Here is a 21,345-nt window from a genome sequence, read left to right on the forward strand (position 1 = left end):
AGGCATGTTCTATTTACTCATCAGTTCCTTAAGATCATTGCAAAGCTAAAAAACTCCAAGTTCTGCTACACAGGGTTATTTCTCCAGTTGTTGGAATCATTAAAGAAAAAGAAATGTTTCTTTGATGGAATTTTACTGTTGTGACTGGGAAGATTGGGGAAGATACAATTATCAGTGCCTGCACTTGCTATTTTCTTGAATGGAAGGAAAAAATGGAGAGAGGTGCTGAAAGAGAAGGAGATGCTTGGAGACAAACTCATTTCAAAAATACTGACATAAACCTGGTATTATTTTATTTTTTCTTAGAAATGAATTTACTCAGTATTCTGTGAATAATAGAGTATCAGACAGTCCCTGACATAAATTACTGTAAGGAACAATTTTCAAATTATGATTAACAAATGTACTGAATGTAGTGAAGTATCTTTTGCAATCTATAGTTTCATTAATTTAGATTTCAACCCTTAACTCTGTGCTTCCAGGAACCTAGTAAAAATGATCTGCAAGAAAGCAATACAGTCCTCCTCCTCATCATCATCACTATAATTTTCATTGTTCTTTCTTGTTTCTCAGTAATATATGAGGCAAAATCAAAAGATCTTGGGAAGCAAAGGCACCACTGTGGTTTGCATAAGTAAATCAGTAGACTGTGTGCTTGCTGGTGGAGTGGGTGATGGAGAAAGAAGCCAGAGAGGCAGAGAAGGCAGGGGAGAGACTTTTGACTACTAAAAATTTGCTAAAGAATTAAACCCAAGTTCAAAGACATTTTTAAAATACTTTAGACCTTTTTTAGGTGAGCTGGTATAGCCAAGAATCTCACTTGTAGAATTTAGTGCTTGTTTAGATAAAAATTGAACCTGTCTAAATCAGATTCCAGAGCTAATAGTGAATGAAAGCATTTAAGTCCTGGACCTCTGCTTTCTCAAGTGCACTTCATGGAATTTGAATGCAACAGAAATTCATTCTGCCAGCTCTGAGGTATTTGCAGTATTCAGGAGCCACACACCTGTCATTACCACAGAATTGGGGTGTGCTGTGCTGCCAGCTTCAAGACATGGGATTTTGGATTCAGTTTTGTTTTTCCTTAATTAAATCCTACATTTAATTAGTTATTCAGGATATACATGTAAAAGGAATAAAGGACTTTCACAATTAAAAAAAAATAGTACAGATGCCAAGCATGGGGTTTTTGTACTTATGCTTCATTTCTCTCTACATCTGTTATATGCCTAAGTTTACAGATTTCTATTTAGAGTTTCTCTAAACACTTGTTGTACCTTGGAGGCATCAGGATCTAAAGCAGACAGCATTTGAATCAAAGTGGGGAGGACACATTATACATCCCTGCCCCAATTAAACTCTTCACCAGTAAGACTGGAATTAAAAGGAGCTCTGAGCAGAGCCCTTACCCACCAGCAGCACTGCTCTTACAAATCAAAAGTCCACCTAAATTCCAGCATGAAGGCCATACTTGAGCAGAGACAGGGGGTACTAAGGTCAGCTGAAGTGTGTTGCAATGTAAGGCCCAACTCCATGACTCCAACGAAGGGACAGATGTCAGGAACAGGAGAAACAAGTGCTCTCCAATGCTCCTTGCACTCACATTACTTGTATTACCATGTGCAGCTTGAACAGAAATCTGGAGACAAGGCCAGGCTAGGACATGAATATTCTGGGATGTGGCATCAATTCTGGAGTCCAACAAAGCCATGGCAGGGTTATCAACCAGTCAGTGCCACTTGGTGTCAGAAAACTCTGGGCTGTCTGCTGGGACCTGCTGTTCACATGTACTCTTCACATGGTACCTGATGGTAAACAACCTAGAACAACTTCTCAGCACATGTCGCTAGTACCTCTCCCTGCCTTTCCATGTACCACACAATTAGTCTTGAATTTGAAACGCTCTGAGCTTCAGCTGTGACCTAAAGTGAACAAAGCAAATGCCATTCATGCTTTTCAACACTGTTAGTCCTGCTGGCTGTTCCCCAAACTCTGATATGGAAAACAAGTTTTGCAGACTTCAAGAACATTCAATTGAGTGCAAATCCCTTCTCCACTGCTACAGTGCTTATCTCAAGAGAAGGAGTGAGATAGCAACAGTATTTTCTTCTTTTAGTGGCTGACCTGCTAATGTTGGGAAGGTGCCTGGGGTGCTGCCCATATCACTCCACTTTGGATAAATATGTTTTTAGGGAACTTAAAGGCTGCTACTCTGGAAATTGTCTTAGGTGAGAAATATGCACAACAAAATCCAGGCCTCAGTGAGTTTCTCTTTTCTTAGCCAGCAAGTATCCTGCACAACATAAATGGTGATTCTGCAAGCAAGCTAAAAGGCTGCTGGGACATTTTTAACCCCCACTTCCTTTCCAAATGACTTTTACATCATTAGAAGTGTAATCCATATGCTTTACCATTATGAAAATCCAATTTCTTCTTATACTGGAGGACATTAATCTCCCTGGTCCACTACATAGCTGCTCATCTTTCTTAATCTGGGACCTGAAAATTTTAAGCAGTCAACCAGTGCCCCTTCTTCCTTTCAGGTCTATTCACAAAAGGCACTAGAAAACTACAAAGTCATGCTTGGAAATGAGTTTCAAGTTACAAGCTTGTGTAGGTTTCCTGCTTGGTTTAGTCTATGCATTAATGCAGTAAAGCCAAGAGATTCTTAATCATGCTGAGTCACAGACTGTGTTTCTCATTCACACTTTTAAATGAGCCTTATCCAAAAAGTGATGTTATCAAAGGTAACAAGCATTTTTTTTTTTAAATTTATGAAATTGTATGTTATGCCTGGCAATAGCATGCATTTGAATGCATCCAGGTTCATGGAAAGATAAACTATGCCAGATGAAAAATTAATAAATACAAAGCCCTATATTCCTGATTTTCCTTAAGAAATGATAATACATTTGGGATACTATGACTTGGTTTGGACTTAACCATCTCTACCAGTTTTCAAAACTCTCTCTGGAATTTATTCAATTCATTCTTATAGTTCTTGTAGGTCTAATATAAATAAGTATATATTTTTAAAATCAATGGTTGCAAAAAAAGCCACATAAATTATTTTAATTATGCAATACCAACATTTTGCTGATTCAGGTAAGAAATTGCTCTGTCTAGGTGGCAAAGCTGACTAATTTTTGTGAAAAGGTCTGGATTAAAACATACATATTCTAGATACTTGATCTGTGTGGCTGAATTGCAGAGCCTAGTTTTGAGAAGGAAGGGAGGACAACAGGTCCCAGGGAAATCACTGAATGAAGGAGTGAAGGTCAAGAACCATGAATAAAGTGAAGTGTCATAGACAGAGTGCCACAAGGAAGAATTAAAGCACCAAAATCATGTTTGTGCCTTGAATTTGCCTCTAGAGTAACTAACTTACCTTTCAACCCACTGAAGAAAACCTAAACCAAACCCTAACTGTTGCAGAAACTCTGGTTTGATTTTGGCTGGTGAAGGTATATGACTAATAACAAAGCATCTTCTCTGCTGTTTTTTAGAAATTCTGTTGTATATGTTACTGCAGTGTGATATACTTTCTATATAATACTACCAAAACTAGATCTTTGATTTTGCAATGACATGAAAAGATGTTTAAGGAAATTAGGGTTTACAGTGTGATGCAGATAATTACAAAGTGACTTAGCTCTAGTCATAAAAATATTCCAGTTTATGCCATCCTGTGTTTGGTTCCTTGCCATCCCCTAAGATCATGGTGAGAAATTAGCAGCTGACATGGGGTGACTGGGTTTGAGGGGTGATACAAAGTGCTGCAGCAGAAGCTGTCGGTGCAGATATTTGGGCAGAGCCTGTCTCACCTCTTGGCCTGCACTGCTGTGGGGTAGTAGCGGGAGCAGGAGATCCCATCCCAGGCACAGTAGGGATCCCTGGCCAGGCAGCAGTCGGCACAGGCGGTGCCGTACATGTCACACTGGTGGAACTTCACCTGAGCTATCGCCGACTCCGATCCCACGTAGAGCTGTTGCTGAAAGAAAATACACCAGATAGGATTGGCACAATGTCCCCTCAAACTCCTCTTCCCATTGCCAGGTTAATTGCTGTACATCCAGCCTGTGACCTGAGGGAGGCAGAGTTACTCCGTAGGAAAATATCTGATTACAGATTAAACTCCTGCTGAGGACAGAGAAACAGGAAGAAGGTAAAATGAACAAGTTTATTTTGGCATTTCCTCGCTTCTGAAGTTTCAGCTTTGTGTTTGAAATAGGCAAGGGTTCACATTTCTTTTTCTTTATTAAGATATTTTCCAATGCCTCCCTCTTTACACTTGTCTGTCGCCTAACGGATCTGCAAAAAAATCTCAACTTGGCATGAAAGACTTTAAGCAAAGAAGTTCAAATATGCAATGGTTACAAGCAAATTCAATATAAAAACTGAAGTTTTCAAGTAAATTTAACCCTTGGCGCCTACTTAGAATATGGTCACATATTTACATGCACAGTAATGCTATGATTTGTATAATACTTCAGTGCACAGGAGATAGACAGGTAGATAGATAGACAGATATTTAATTGTTTTCCTGTTGCTATGCAGTATTTCCTTGCAAATCACCTGGTCACTATCTACTTCTTTAGTATCTATTTGCAGGGTGGGGTGGGTTTTTTTTCAGCATAACCTTTAATTGTTTGAATTTTTTGAGTTCACATAGATGTCCTTTTCAAATCAAATAAAAGATAATCAATTTAATTCTTCAGATGCTGGCCCAATAAATTCAGAGAATAATAACTTGAATTGAAAGAAATTTGAGAAAAAGTCTTGTTTCTGATGAATGTAAATTTTCTGAACACTGAAATATGCATTGTGCACTGCAATAGAAACTGCTTATGCACAGCTCACTTTTACAGTTTTACCAGTCAGAAAAAGGATTCCTAAGTTGTGCTCATCCTAGTGGCCAAACTTAGTCCATAATTCCTACTATTCGATCAAACTCAAAATCTGATATTTTAAAATTACTTAAAGCTGGAAAATACTGACACTTCATTTAGTCTATCACAAAATATAAATTTTAATCTAAACAGGCTGTTCTTGCTCCTTAATATATCTCTTATATCTCTTTAGATCATAGAAATTTAACTTTCAGAGATGCCAGGAGAACAAACTAGGAGAGGCTGGTAACAGCAATGCTTGAAGAATTTTTCTGGTGAGATAAACCAGATGATAGTAGCAGGAACTCAATCTGCCAACTGGAATGAAGAGCAAGCCCAGGATACTTGTTTGAGGGGAATTATTTGTCTGCAAGTGTTGCAGTGTGATTTTCCCAGAAGACATGAACAACATTTTCAGTGAGACATACGAGATGAGATTTTCTCTTTTATCTTTTAGCAGGGGTAAAGACTTCTTTAAGTCTTGGTAAATCATAGAAGGGAAAAGAAGCATCTGATATCTAGCCAACAGAACATCAAAGAACATTCTCCCCCAGTATCTGCAGATAACAAGCTCAGCCCTGAAATGTGATATTTTATTGTACCATGACTTGGTGAAGACTGGTCAGTGTTATAAGGATATGGAGACAGAGGTAGCAAGGAGGTGTCCATAGGCTCAGTAACTCCAACTTCAAGAGATCAGCAAAAATGCTTGAGGTACTAAATTTTTCATGTATGGTCCACTAAGTTATATTCCTGCTGATTTTAAAGACAAAATTACTTGGTGCCAACTCTGTCTCTAACACATATTTCAGCATTTAATTGTACTCAGTGTCAGAAAACTGTATCCAATTTCAAGAATAAGTTTATCTACATTCAACAAGCTGATCTTGGCTTTTCAATCTGATACTGCTTTGCCATCAATGTTTAAGAATCCTCATACACACAATAGGAAGTCACTTCACTCGGTAAAATATATATATGACTCTCCTCTTTAAGTCCTCTCTTTGATCTCTTGAAAAAAATAAAGCTACTTTTACTTCTCACAATAAGTTTTTTCTTCAATTACTGGGTTGGTCTGGTGGCGTTTTACTGAAAAAATCTGGGGTTCCCTCCAGATCTTCCAAATATGCCTTAAATTAGTACAGTTAGCACACCTCTTGGGAGATGAATATAATGGAGGAATGCTACTTCAAATTTTATGACATCTTCTTTTTACTCTTCCAACACAACCCTTTAACCATGACAATTCATTGAGAGCTAAAGGTAAGGCAAACATCTAAAAAGACACTGAGTCTTTCTCCAAATAATCACTTAGGTGTACTGTAGACAATCTAGCCTCCAGAGCTGCTTTCACAGTCTGTGGGAAAAGACTGAGGCAGGAAATAATTCAAAATACTTAGACCCAAATCCTCCTCTGAATTACCATGACAGGATTTTGACTTTCTGCATTACCTACAGGAAGAATGCCAGTTGATTAGACACCAAGACTCAAATAACCCTTTGGGGCACAGCCACAGCTCCTAACAATGCAGTTTTCATTCTTTGTTACTCGTGTTTCACTGTGTTTATGTGCACCTACATTGCCCCGGATGCCTAACGTCACTGCTGGACATGTTTAACATTAGGATGTAACTATTCTCGGATGTTTATAATGGCTCCATGCTGAGATGATATGATGATATGATATGGATGAGAATCTGCCCACAAGAGTAATAAATTGGGTGTTTATATCAGCAGAAACATTCGGAAACTCAAAAAGAACTCAGATCCAAACAGCCCTACAGGGCAATTGAATATGTGGGAGAGCCAGCAAGGCTCTTTTTGCACTGATATCCCCATGGGGCTGAAGTCTGTCTGCATTTATCAGCAAAGAACTTCTCAGTGAATTGCCATACCCACCAAGCTAATCCCTGCTGTGATTAATACAACAGTAACTTATAAAACAGATTGGTTTTTACTTGCTTTGATATGCATGGTATTGTGAACTAAGGATATTTAACACTAGAATTGAAAAACATAAATAGATTATAAAGGAACAGAGCATATAACCATAGGTTTATATCACAGAATGAATACTTGTATCCAACCAGATCTCATTACAGATGATGCACATCTGCCTATCTATCAATGAATCTAGCTCTGTGCAGTTTACAGCTTCATTACATTGGGGTCAAAATTGTAATATTTCAAAATTGTGTAATACTTACCCTTTTTGAAGAGATTTCCATAGAAATAATAGGAACTGGCATCTAAAAAATAGAAAATATTTGTTTGTTTAGAAAAAAGAGTACATTTTTGTACTGAAAATAAATCAGGTAAAATAGTATTGGTATTTACTTATTAAATTCAGCTTTGCTAGATACTTTGACTTTCTTTAAGAAAGGTGTTGGGAAATTGTGACTTTCAGAAGTACTGCTTTAAAACAGTTTATTTGGAAACAAGCAGCCAGCACTTAATTCAGGATTATCAGAGCTACAGGAACAGTACCATTTCCCTGTCAAACATGACATTAGCTCTTGCCACCACTGAATGTCTTTTGTCCTGCTTGAGAGTGATAAGTGGAGTGTTCTTTATAACAAAACATTCATTGAAGATAAGACAAAAATAGCAGGAATTCCTTCTTTTACCATTGTCCACTCTGCCCTCTGCTCAGATTTCTTGGAGCAATACACAGCCCCTCATAGTTCTATTGAAAACTAGCTTTATCAAGAAGGGCAAATACTGTGATTTTCCCTCCAAGCAACAAGTCAATAGTTACAATTCCTAAATTCAGGTACCAGATTTCTCTAACTTTTGATGTTAGATTTTCCTTATGGTTTGAAGCAGGCTAGCCTCCTGCTTTATTTAGCTAATGTGACATGATGAGAACACTCACTAAGAGAATTTAATTATGTTAGCTTTGTCACATGCCAAGCACTGAGGCTATTGGTTATTATAGTTATTATAGCCATAGATTATTCTTCAGGAGAATGGAGTTCTGCTTCACTAGGACCCATGTTTGCCCACTGTAGAGGCAGGTTAAATGATTCACTCTTTCTAAGTGGGCTTCTTCTATCTGGATCTCATTTAAGTTTCCAAGATTGTAGTAGGCACATTTTTGTATGTGCAGTCATCTTTTTTAATTACTTAATTGGATAGGAGGGAAAATTAAACAAAATGCAATAAGTTTCTAATTAAAAGTTGCACTAGAACGTCCAAGCACATAAAGAGAAAGGCAGTAGTTGTGTTTTGCCTCAACATGCTTTGGTACTTGGGACATTAGAAAAACTTCATTTGAAAATTAAGGTTTCCTGTCATAAAATTGCTAGACAATTAGAAAATTTCTTGCACATAATTATTACATATTTGACCATTCTCAGATTTTTTTTTGACATTTTAATTCTGCAGAAAATTCAAGACTTTTGTATATGCTTTGTATACAGCACAGTTCACCTTGAATACTTGCAGCTCTTCAAGGATCACTTCTTCCATTGATTCTGTCTCTTGATTGTAAATTGTTATGATTTTCAGCACAATACCATTATCTGGACACAAATTTAAAACAAAACAAAATAAAAGTAAAGGTTATGAGTGATTGAAACATTTATATAGCCTTCAAATATCTGAAATGACTTCTTCAAATTAATAATAGATTGAAATTTATAAATATGTTAGTTGCATTGTGCTGACATTATGAGGATTCTTGCTCTTAGAAAATGAGATATATGACAATTTTTCCCTGGCAAATAAGAGTACACTTAGACACTTGTTAAATACATAATTAATTGTATTTTTTCAAACATTGGGTCATAACCTATTGTGAATAGCAAAAGGATCACAGAGGGCAACCATATTTCAGAAAAAGAAATGGAAGTAGGTGGAAGCCTAGTGCATTGAGGCAAGTAAGTGTAAAGTAGCTTTAATTATAGGATCTGAGTGTTTACATTAGATAGGAAACTCCTAATATTCTTAATTGCTGACAGCAGCTCCATTCCCCCAGGCAAAAATACAAAAAACTTTCAGGGGTTCATTGTGCACAATTCCTACCCTTTTCTAAGGAAACTCTGAGCTGCTGTTGAGCTGAAGGTGTTAGTCAAGGGGAGATGAATCAAAATAAAAGATGGACATTCAAAAAGACTAAGGCACATTAGACTCAGATTCATCAAGCTCTCCATCTCTGCAACTCTCTCAGGAAAATAAAACACACAACATCTTGTCTACCACCACTTCAGTTTTGCCTTGCTGGCAAAAAAACCCTCACTCTCCTAATCTGAAAATCTGTCATCAACAATGGTAAATATTACTTCCTTTCTTCTGTTACTTTCAGTCACCTTTGATTTACAGGGACATACTACACAGGGAAGCACAGCAAAAGATCAAAGGGTGAAACAAAAAGAGGAACCATTAAACTGGGGTCATACACCATTTTTCAAAGAGAATATGTAATCAAAGGGAACCATTTTGTAGCAGAACAGTGAAAAGAATTTGTATTCTGAGCTCTGATTTTCATAAGTAAGTACCTCTTCAAATCCTGCTGACAGACAGGTGAAAGCTCTGATGTTCAGACTTTGCTTTTGATGAACCTTTCTAACCTGCACTGCTACCCTAAGGAAACCTGCTCAGCTGTAAGATGCTGCTTACTTATGTTACACAGCAGGTGTTGGACTGGGATTAAAAAAAATTCATCAACCTTTTATAACTTTATAATGCCCAAAGAAGCAGTGAGTTTTCTGATGGCTTTTCTGGAATAGTGATTGCAGGTTTCATTTTGGAATTTCTGAAACCCAAATTCTTTTGCTGGAACTTTATGTCACCTTAGATCAGACAGCTTGGGAACACTAGGCAGCTGTTGGGGACCAATCCAGCACAGGTCTAAACCACACACTTAAGCCACTTTGGATTCAATTTTGCTGAACAAAAGACTTGTCTACAAGAATATTTGACCCAGTCTCATTAGAAATTAAAGGAGAAAATATGAAAGATGTAGGACCCACTGTAAAATCTGCTGTACAGGAATAAGTGACACATGATACAATGTTTTACAGACCACGATTAAGTCCATTACCAAGACCACACCAAGGCTGTTTAAAACCTTAGAAAACAGCACTAATATAAGTTGGACTTTGCTATTCTATGAACATGCTTTTTTTGAATTCAGTTCTCAACACCGAAATGTACTTATCAGAGGAATTTCATTAGTAAAAAATAATTCACTGGAACTGCTTTCCTAAACAAAATGGTCAAAATGATTTGTGATACCACTCCTGTTGTTGAATTGATTAAATGTGAATGTAAGAATCCTTGGTTTTATTCCAGACAGATTAGATGTGACTTAACTCTTGTGTAATTCCAGCTTTTCCTCTTGTTTTCTTAAGTTTTTCTGTTTTTCAAATACCATTAGGGTATTTAATTTTTCTCTGCTTTCTTAGACTTAGTGCAAGTATATGTTATATTTTGTCTTTATTGTGTTTGTTAGGAAGATGCTTAAAAATTGTTTTTACACAAGCTCTCTATATTTTAATAAAATGGCAGAAGAAAGACAAGAAAACTTGGCAGGAAACCTAACAGGTTTTTTTTGTGGTTTTTTTTTTTTTTTTTTTTTTAAATTGGGCATTTCCTCCTTCCTTACTTGAGCTCTGTTGTAATCAAACCTGGAAGATGGCAGATTTTTTTAATGGCGTCAGCTAGACTTGTTGTCTCCAGAACTGGGGAAAAGAAAGTGTGGAATAAAGCCAATAGCTTGAACTGATATTTTTGGAAATCATATCACGTCTGTTGCTCTCAGGTCTCCAAGTCACAGCTCAGATGCATGACAGTGTTCTGAAATTTAAAAAATAAGGCTGGCTGTTCTGCAATTTTTTTATATGTTCTTTTTTGAAAAGAAAAGAAATTAAAATGCAGTCCTATACGTGTTTCTCTTGCTAGTCTTTAAATGTTTCCTTACCATTACTTTCCTTTATAATGTTAGCATCACAGTGAAGCACATGTCTAGAATGACTAACATCCTCTCTAAGGTAAAGACTGGCACAGGCATAAAAAGAAAAGTTGCTAACAAGAAACATTATGTTGATTTGCATTATCCTGGAGGGAAAAAAAAAAAACCAAACTACCAAACCCAACAAAACAACCAAAACTACTTACTAAATTGTAAATACAAAAATTCTCTCTTTCTTTACCTGTGCCAATGAACAAAACATCATATTGCCCATCTTCAGCTTCCACCCTGTCCACTGCTATTTGTTTAAGATTGTACTTTCCATCTGTTTTAACTAGTATTGGTCTCTTATGAACAGGCCTGATGGGCTGATACATCAGTGGATGACTCCTGGCAAAATGGACAGCTTCATCAGGGTAGTCTTTGGTGGTAGTGTACAGCCCGCCGTTCACCTTGCTGGCACACTGCAAAAACAGAGAGCACAGATTATCCTCAAGGTTTGCCCAACTAATTGTCAGAAGAGGGTTTTGTTGTCAGGGATAAAGACAAATCTACAGAAAACTGAGCACAGAAGACCATAGTGAGAATTAGGACAATGAACTCCATACTTTAGGTATGTGTGGATTATTAATCATGAGAAGAAAGGAAATGCTCAACAGTGCCTTGTTGTGTTTAGAAAGAAGGAGTTTGTCCCTCTTTGGCATACTAAGACAGAATAAAGAACAACACTTTTAGATTTTGACAAAAGTCATGGTGCTTATGTACTTGCCCAAACTCATATTGAAGATGTAATCGAAATGGCCATGAACAGAGAAAGAAGAAAACATTTTTCTCTCCCAGTAGAGAAACAGCCATGCAAAGTCAGCAGAACACTAATGCTTGAAATCAATCTCTCGTCTTATTATTTTTTTATTTCAAAATGTATTACAATAAGAAGCTAAGCACACTTAAAAACTATGCCATCAGCAACAGTAATTCTTGATTTCAGGCATTCTAACAGTACTATATTTGATTCTAATTCCTGACTCTTGATGACAGTATTATATATCAGAGTTTAGCTTCAAATACAAATGTTTGCACTGATCAATCTACCAGTTTGCAAAGCAAATAAACTTTATGTCAGTGATTGATTAAGAGAGGCTTACTCCTTCAGTCAAATGTGCAATTAGAGATAATTTAATGCGTTAAAGAGAGAAGTTAATTTTAGGATGCTTTGTGAACGAGATAGTGTTTCCCAACTGAACATATCCAACAGTTCCAATTTGCTTCATGATGTCTAATTGAAACCATTTATGATCAAGCTGGAAATATCTCAGTAACCATTTGCTTTCTCCAAATATTCATAAGACAGTGTGGTTTTAAGAAGAATTTCAAGCAAAGCCACAGTAGCAGCCTTTCTCTATTTAAATTGAATTTTTCAATCAATAAAATGAAATAAAATGCTCCTTGTGTTTACTGGAAACAGTAATTTTAAACTTGTGGTCAGCTGTAATCGACAATAGCAAACTCCTGCACTTGTCAAGCAGGGCAATGTTTGTTTCCACTTTTTGGGTTTAGGTACAGGAATGTATTTGTTCAGTGTTGACTTAAAAGTAATTGTCTAATCAACCTAGTGATGGAATTTTACCAGCTGTTTGCAATAAAGAGACAGAGCACGAGCAGGAAGACAGGCTAAGTCTGGGCTTCCCATGCACTGCACAGCATACTAAGTGAATAAGCATTGCCATGTTCCCTTTACAAAGTTCTAGTCCTGGAGAGATTTAATAAAAATAATCATTTACAGGCTCTCATTTTAATTAAATAAAATCAAGTAGTCTAGAAAGGAAACTGTAGATGCAGCTGTCTCTGAAGTCTATCAACACCACTTTTGATGCAGCTGATGTCATTTCCAGAAGCAACACAGCCTAAATGAACTAAAAAAACAGCAGAGATTATAGCAGAGGTTTGGAGTCTGTCAGAACCTGTGTGACTCTTAGCAGTGGCTTTCTGTTTATTTAGCTTTAAGCTCTACTCTCATTCCTCATAGACTTAATTTTTTACTCATCCAATACCTAAGATCAATGAGTGCTGACTCAGAGATGCCCATCAGTAGGTTATTTTTTGCCTCTTGTCACTGTCACTCCTCTAATAGGAAAGTTAATGGGATTTAGTTTATCAACGTGCTGCACAGTGTTTGGAGTGTGAAGCCTAACACTTGGCTACACCCTGCTACACAGTTTCTCTTCATGTTACTCGATAAACAATGCAACGATCTCTAAGCTGCCCCCTAAATGAGCAGCTAAAAATGTATCAATTAATCTCTGTTAGCAGGCAGAGACATCTACTTCAGCCTATGATGTGCTCTGCGGCATATAAAGAAACCACAATTAAATCTACTAGCACCCAGGAGAGACCTGCTTCCTCGGCTAATTTCCCCTTGATACTGGGAAATTACTTGCACTCTTCTGCTCCTTTTTCTATTCCTGTGCCTTGTGTTTTTGGGGAGGTGGCACTCTAGTCTGACCCAAACATGGCCAAGGAAGAGAAGCATTGAAAGCAAGTGGAAGGGGGCACCCTTCCTATAAATCATTGTCAGCCTTGCTGAAGTGCTGGCTCTGTGTCCTCTCCTTTTGCCAAAAAGACACCATTTAATCTTCAGGGCTAGGAGATATCAATGTAATAACTGCAGTCACTATTACTGAATTCATGCCTGTGTGTAATACTAGTCCAAATAACATATGTGAGGTGTTCTACTGCCCAGAAAAAATGAATACCACTTAAAGAACTTGGATTGTATCATCTTTGCAAAATATACAGCTATTCTGAAATCCATGCATAGTACAGGTTCATTATTTGGTAAAACTGCAAAACCCATACATTTGCTATACAAAATATCAAATAGGAAACTAATGTTATTGATGTCAGCACTGCTACAGGGGTAGTTCATTTGCCAAGATGGTCAAATCATAGTCATAATGTTTAAATCTTAGATCATCTCTTTTTTAGAATATCTGCTTCTAAATTTTTACTTAAGTCTGCAACCTCAAGACTAGAGAAAAATACTGATTTTAAATGATTAATTTAAAATGAGAAAGGGCATGCATTTGAAGTCATACTACAGGGAGAAAAGTGTCACTGGAATGGAGTAGATAAGTTAACAGACCTTTCCCCCTCTCATTCATGAGGTTCACTGATAAATGCATTGTATCCAACGTTTATTTCTGGAAATTATTGCTTTTAGTACAAAAGGGAACATTGATTCAATTAGCAAAGGGAAAAGAGCACTGAAAGGAATGTCCAGCAACTCTTTATTCCACCTTTACAATCAAGAGAGTGAGCCCTCAGCCTGGGAGGAGATTAAGAGGTGAAGTGTGAAAACTGGGAAGGGATTTATCCAAACAGCTGTTAGAAATGTCTTTACTCAGAGTTAGAAATCTGCCCAGTGCTGACATGACAAGGGGTGCAAACAAAAGCAGCTTTGCAGCACATGACAGTTGCCATGGGTGGGCAGGTAGCTGTAATTCCAAAAGGTACAGGGCAAAAGAGAAATCCTGGATGTTTTGCTTCCCTGAGTTAGGCTGGCATTGGCTGCCTCCTCCTGGAGGCTGTGGCTGTGCCTGCTCCGGGATGGTGACAGTTCCTGCAAAGGGCACCTGTGACCTGCACTCGAGTGTGAGCACCTGGCACAGAAAGTGCAGAAATACCTAAAAAACTACTGAAACAGCAAAAGGGCTTGAGGTGAAGATTACTTGTGATGTCCTTGAGAAAACAACATAGGAATTCCTTGGGGAAGTTAATTACTTGTCACTTAAGTCATGAGTTTGTGGTTTCCTCCAGAAATCTGAGTACAGATAGGAACAACTCCATACATGACACCTCTGTAGCTGCTGAATGCTCACTACAGTAATTCCCATTTATTTGCATTTTCAAAATATGTCTTGCTTCTTTCCTTCAGTTAATCGCCACTGGGGAAAAAATAAGTTTATAAAGAAACTTTTGTAAAAATTAACAAAAAGTATGAGTGATTTTTCTGAGTTTTATTTTATTACCAGTGTTTAAATATTTTTTTTTCCTTTTTAAAGGGTACAGAAAAAGAATGTTGATAAGCTCAGGAACCTAAGTGAAGGGCAAAAAAATCTCACTCTGTGATGTCTGAAAGGAAATCAATGGACTGTGAGGGTGCCAGACCATTGCTTCAGAAAGAACCAATCTTGAGCAAAAGACTTTGAATGATGGAGAATTTGCTCCTTATCTAAAAATTCATTTATTCTCTTTAGTTACTTTTATTAAAATATGCCTGATTTCAAACCTGCTCATTGATCTAAATTACAGAAGTATTTAAATTTAGTCCTTTTGGAAAATGAGGTGGAAAAAAGGAACAAGAACCACCTGACATTGAAATAGTGGATTCTCTTGGGGTTTATCTGGTTTGGGTTTTGTTGATTTTGGTTTCAGCATGCTAAAAAAAGAAAGAGAGGTTCCTTCACAGGTAATGCACCTAATGTTTCTGAATGAAACTGAAAGCCTCTGATCCACCTGCTGAATCTGCCTCTCTCTATCCCCTCTGCCTGGGGTCCTAATGGGACATTAGGACCTTTACACAATTTTGATAAAATAATGTCCCAATGTGATTTTGAAAAAATCTTATATACTTAATCCCAATATTTTCCTTTGGAAAATGTATGGTTCTAGTACTTGATTAAACCTATTCCTGAGCATTTAACACTTTTCCAGGAATAGTTGGAGCTTGTAAACATTCAAAGGAATATATCCTGGACTGTGAAGTCAGGAAGATTTGTACATTAGCAGCAGTCTGCTCTTCCTTTCCAAAATAATTTTCATAGCAAAGCAGTGGAAAATAGACTGTACTTACTGAACCAGGTCTAGGATAAGGTACTTTTCTTTCATAGAGAGCCCAGTGGTATTCAGGTCCTTCTTTATGAGCATATGGTCCATTGAAAGCAGCTCGGACACTTGCCATGTGGTAAACACATATGGCATATCCTCTAAATATATTGCTGTGGAGTAAAATTTAAAGACATTATTAAAGAAATATGTCACATTCTGTCCAGATAATACTGGTATTATTATGTAAATAAAAACAAGTCACATTTCAACAGTATTCAGGGAGAAAACACTACTTATAGTTTCCTATATGCTTTTCTTCTAAATATTGCATCCAATGTTCTTTAAATGTATTTAATGTGTTTATAATCATAATGTTTCTCCAAGGAAGCTCTGTGTTGTACTGCCAAAATTTGATGCTGGTGTATTCAAACTCTAAATTACTTGTTTAGAAGCATAGAGAGCAAAACCAGCTGAACTCAGGTTCTGCATGTCTTGGATTAGGGACGTAAACAGTTGACCACTTTTCTTCTTCAACATTTTTCCTACTGTCTTTTGCTTGGGAAAATGGGAACCAACCAATGCTGACTAAAAATAAACAGTGCTAAAATGAGTCTGTTTTGTATTGAGTGGGAATGTTGGTTGGTTTTATTAGTTAGGTCAGATCACTTTATGTAGAAAAAATTGCAGATAAAAATTTCTATTTAATTTTTAAATTTTATTTAAAATAGTTATTTTACTTTGCCCCAGAAGAGCAATTATTTTAGTTTTTTAGTTGTTTTGTTTTGTTTCATTTTTTTTTAAGAAGCTTTTTTTCCTCTACAAAGAAATTATTTCTGAAGACTGCAGAAGGTGATCCAGAAAATTTCATTTTGGTGCCCAACTTTCTTTATTGGCATTGAGAGTCAATAAGAAACACCAGGTGTCTTCAACACTAGATGAGCAGATCTGCCTTTTGTTATTAAAAAAGAAAAATAAAACCAGAACCAAACCAAAACCAAAATAAATTAAAAAAAAAAAAACAACAAAACAAAAAAAAAAAAAAAAAAAAAAACCAAAAAAACAAAAAAAAAAAAAAAACAAACCCAACAAAACCAAACCAAACAACTGGAGAAAGTGGCAAAAGAGGAGGTGCTCTTTTTTACCTAAACTATCCTCAACTAACAGTCAGATTTCCAAGCTGGGAGTACTGTGTGCTTGCACCTGAGCTAGGCTGCAGTGGAAAAGGAAAAGGAGGCCACCAGCAACATGCAGCTGTTGCTTTAGGCTTCACTAAGAAGTTTGTAGGAATTTAAGGTATCTAGTTAACCTCGAATTACAGTGGAATTACAATGGAACTCATACCAAGACATGAGTTGCTGTTCTTATAAGCATGCAGATGTGCATATACTTTGACATAGGCAATTGTCAAGATGAGAAACCCTTAATTAATTTGTGATCCAGATATACTGAATCACAGAATGAGACTTCAAGCCCCTGAGTGTTATAGAGAAGTTTTCACATTAGCAAGGAAGCCCACTGTGAACAGAATTGAGATTAAGCTGTTTACTGTATATTTGCTAAGGGATATGTATCATCCAGCTTCTATCTCTTTAACAGACTGTTCAAACATTCCTCTATGGCTGCTACTATGTCTTCTAGTTGTTTACCTTGTTGTGTTGAAGAGGCCAAATATCACTGGATTTTTGTTATCACGAGTTTGCAGCAAAAACACATCCTCTGTAAAATTTAAATGAAATGCTATTGTTAAAAACCTACTTTTCTCATCCCACCGAAAGAAAATTCATTGATTCTTAAAGCATAGTCCTATTTTACTTATTTATTTCATTCAATTTTATGCAGATTTTAAAAGCAATCTTTAAAAACAGTGCACTACATAAAGGAATAATTTGGGATAGTGAACACCATATGTGCAGAACTCCATATACATTGGAAACAATGCTAACCACCATTTCCTGACAATGAATACAAGTGCAGTATTTGACAGTAAGATGTGTAATCATGAAGCTATAGGCTTTTTTCCATGGTTTCAAGTTTGTTGCTGTCTAATATATTTACCTAACTCATCAAAATGTGTATCAATTCCATTTCTCCCAGGCACAGAACAAACTAGTCTGGTTTTGAGGAAAGTGGTCCATTTATTGACGAGCACTCGCTGGCCTCCCATGTCATTCTGTGTAGAGAGAAACAAATGCCAATGGTAATATGAATGAGTAAGTCTAGAAGCACAAACATCACTGATGAATTAGCTGCTCGTTATATCTTCTAATGTCAAAGGCATCCATTTTCAAACCACATGTCTATTACTAGAATTATTTCTCTGGAGTTGGTTTTCAAGTAGGATTGCACTGATCAAGTCCAGGTCTCATTAAGCTCTGTGGTTTCATAAGAATTTTTTAATTCTGTACCACATCCCTGGATAGTTTTAGCTATACAGCTGTTGTAAAGCTTTTTTATTTTTGCAAACGAGATATGCTGAGTACATTACTGAAGTTTAGCTTTGCTTTAAGAGCTCAGTGCAGGGTTAGTTCAATGTATCTGGAAACTGAAGCCCTGAATCTACCTATAGACCTGGTGCAGCTGGGGCAAGTCTGAGGCAATTATTTACATGGTTTTCTAACAATTTCAACAACTTTAAAAAATACCTGCCTCATCTTTTTATTGCTCTTGCAACAGTTGGAACTTTCAAGACAAGGGAACATTTAGTACTACTTGCTTTAGGCAGCATCCTCAACCTGTGGCCTTATATTCAAAACCTGTGGAACTGGCTATTGAAGGCTGTGCAATAGGCTTGCAAAACTCCTCTCAAAAACAGAGATCTGTTTTCCTTAGAAAAGTAGAAATGTGCAGAATAGATGCTTCTGTATTACAAAATCTGTTACAGCTCACATGAAAACATAAAAGCTGGGGAAAAAAGCCAGTTCTTGAATTACCAGCTACCTATTTTTTGTATTCATTAAATCAATTATGACATACAGCTGTGAAGTTAATGGCCAGAAAAAATTTAGAGCTATGGAAGAGAAAGATCAGTGGATTTTGGTTCAATCCATGGCTAGAGATAAGACTTCCAGGTGGATATATTGCAGAGTAGAGGGAACTATTAAAATAATCTATCCAGGCATATATTCAGATCACAATCCAAAGAATTCCAGCTTGGATCTTGATGCAGGTTGGAATCCAGAAATCCAAGTGGCTTTGTGAACATTAATGTATGAGGCTGCAATTTGGTACTTTGCATACATCAGATGTTTTTAAGTTATACATGTGTACCTGAGAAAGGGGCAGCATGCCCCTTTGAGTATACATGACAAATACCACTTACTGAGGTGACAGAAAATAATTAACTTGTATCTTGCTCTTTGCTCAGTGGTTTTAGGAATCCCCTAAACTGTATCCTCTACAGTTAGGAGGGGAAATACAAACTCTTTTTTGAAACAAAATCAGATTTTTAAGAACTAACCTTCACTTTCTTTCCTTTAATCAAGCTGATGTAGTATCAGACTCTCATCAGCTGTACAGTAGTTGGTTATTGAAAGTAGTTGGTTATTAGAAGAGGAAGGAACCTAAAATTCATCATTTTTTAGAGAGCACCAATAAGAGCAACTGGGAAATCATATTAACAGTGCTCCTCTCCAGCAACTGCCCACGATCTCATTCCTGTGTGTAGGGCCAGGGAGCCAAAAATAGATGAGATCAACACACCAGGAGCATGGCCTGAGTGGGAAATGGATAATCCAACAGAGCAGTACAGGGAACCCAAGTCTTTCCTCATGATCTTCCTGCTCCTCATGGTAAACTTAAGCTTATTTGTGATAATAATGTGCAGGACAATTCATCATTTGTTCCAGTTTCTTATCTGCACAAACAGAGAAAGCATCTTACCGCACATACACGTCCCACTCTGGTATATATGGCATGAGTGTTTGTCTCAGCTTCCAAAGCTTTTTCAGTAAAGAAGAAATATACTTTGTTATCATCGTGGTCTTCATTGTCAGGAATCATGTATGAGCCAACAAATTTTGGTTCTTCAAAGAAACAAAAAGGAATGGAGTCCAGTTATTAAAATATTGCCTTATTTTTTCAAGACTTAAAACCAGTCTATAGCAAACCAAAGGTAAGAGTTCTGTCAGTCAGAGAGCTAAGGGCAATTGGGTGATAAAAATAGTAAAAATTAAAGTTTTTGGTGGGTATCTATAGAACAAGTGGTACAGATTAATGCTAAAACATTTTTACACCTCCAGTTTACAAATTAATACTCCTTCGTATTTTTTCAAAAGACCGTTTTCCACTCCCATTCTCTGTGTTTCATACACTTCAATTTGAACTGAGCTAAAACCCGACACACACATTAGCATAGCAATCTCTGATCCCATGCAAACCATAAATTGTCCAGTCATGTGAAACACCTCTGTTTTAGCTCCTGTGCTGCCCACACCTTTCAGCAGGCGCTCATTGTCAGGCTCCGTGCGAAGATGGGCCACGCGGCTCGTGGAGCGAAACAGAGCAGAGTCTCTTCCCCAGTAGTCACTGTAGAGACCAGTAAAAAGTTCTCCACCTGCAGACCAGACGTTAAAATAAAAGAAAATGAAAAAAATTAGTAATGCTGTACATATTAATTTCATTTCTCGTGATCGGAACCACATTATAAATATGGTGTATACTGTTACATTACCTAATTATTACACTGAGGATTTTTCCAGTCAGCCTACTGGAGCTGTTCCACTTCACCTGGAATAGCTACTGTTTGGGAATATCTTCCTGGCTGAGAGGATTCCATGTTCATTGGACACAAAAAAACCGACTTTTTTTCCTCTCGTACACAATAATGTGTTCTCATAGCACTGAAATATTTAACCAGCATAAGGACAGAACCTCAGATTTCATCCATCCTCCACAACTGATGATTAATATTCCTTGAAAAATTTATGAAAAAAAGAAATTGTACCTCATTTCTCAAGTATTTAGATGGTATTCAGAAATTAAGCAAGCATCAGAAAATTTAGAAATAATACACTAAATAATAGACACTGTTGAAAAATCAACATGTTTATAAGTACAATTTAATATGTTCAAAAGTCAAGCCTATCTCCAACCCATTTAAATTTGTGATATTGGATATATTTTGGTAAAATGCCATCCATAATTCTACCTTTCAGTTTTGTATGGACACTATTCCCCTTGACTGACCATGCATTAATGATAACTTATTTCATATCCTTGTAGACTTGGATTAAAAATCTTTTAGGCACTATTTAAGAAGCAGACAGCTGTTGTCACTAGGTGGCATCCTTATGCTAGAAAATAACACACAGGAATTAAACTGCTCAAGGAAAGGGAAATAAATTGCTTCCAGTTGAAAGCTAATCTGAGTGGAGGTTTCAGTGACACAGCTTCCTGCACCTTAATCAAAAATAAACATGATTGATACATCCATATAATGTTTGCTGGCTTTTATAAAAGATTATAGCAGAAATCAAGAATTTTGTTTTCAGGTCTACCTGAAAGTGCAATTTTTGTTTAAGAGAGACATATAAATTTAATGGCTGCATAATTGTGAATGATTATTTGGAAAAGTTAGTAATTTGTCAGCTGGGGATGGTTCCAACTGCTGAACTGGAGCTGACCACAGTTTTGCCTTAGTTTCATCATAAACAGAAAGATTATTTCCCTGGAAAATACATGGTCAAGTTTTAGTGTAATATATTGGCAAGTGAAGTA

General features: G+C 36.8%; 1 protein-coding gene across 2 annotated transcripts in view; it reads right to left on the minus strand.

Annotated features, from left to right (window-relative positions):
* The window catches only part of SEMA3E (semaphorin 3E), a 127,777-nt gene that overhangs the window by 6,559 nt on the left and 99,873 nt on the right, over positions 1 to 21,345 (minus strand). For both annotated transcript variants that reach the window (XM_079303591.1, XM_079303590.1), the window contains 9 exons: positions 20,063 to 20,182; positions 19,510 to 19,652; positions 17,686 to 17,800; positions 17,277 to 17,346; positions 15,656 to 15,800; positions 11,045 to 11,267; positions 8,322 to 8,413; positions 7,097 to 7,138; positions 3,825 to 3,991 (listed from right to left, as the gene is read on the minus strand). In XM_079303591.1, coding sequence (XP_079159717.1) covers positions 3,825 to 3,991; positions 7,097 to 7,138; positions 8,322 to 8,413; positions 11,045 to 11,267; positions 15,656 to 15,800; positions 17,277 to 17,346; positions 17,686 to 17,800; positions 19,510 to 19,652; positions 20,063 to 20,182 — 1,117 coding nt within the window. The remainder of the gene's footprint in view (positions 1 to 3,824; positions 3,992 to 7,096; positions 7,139 to 8,321; positions 8,414 to 11,044; positions 11,268 to 15,655; positions 15,801 to 17,276; positions 17,347 to 17,685; positions 17,801 to 19,509; positions 19,653 to 20,062; positions 20,183 to 21,345) is intronic.

This window comes from Erithacus rubecula (genome assembly GCF_903797595.1).
Source record: "Erithacus rubecula genome assembly, chromosome: 4".
In the NCBI taxonomy this organism is placed as follows: domain Eukaryota; kingdom Metazoa; phylum Chordata; class Aves; order Passeriformes; family Muscicapidae; genus Erithacus; species Erithacus rubecula.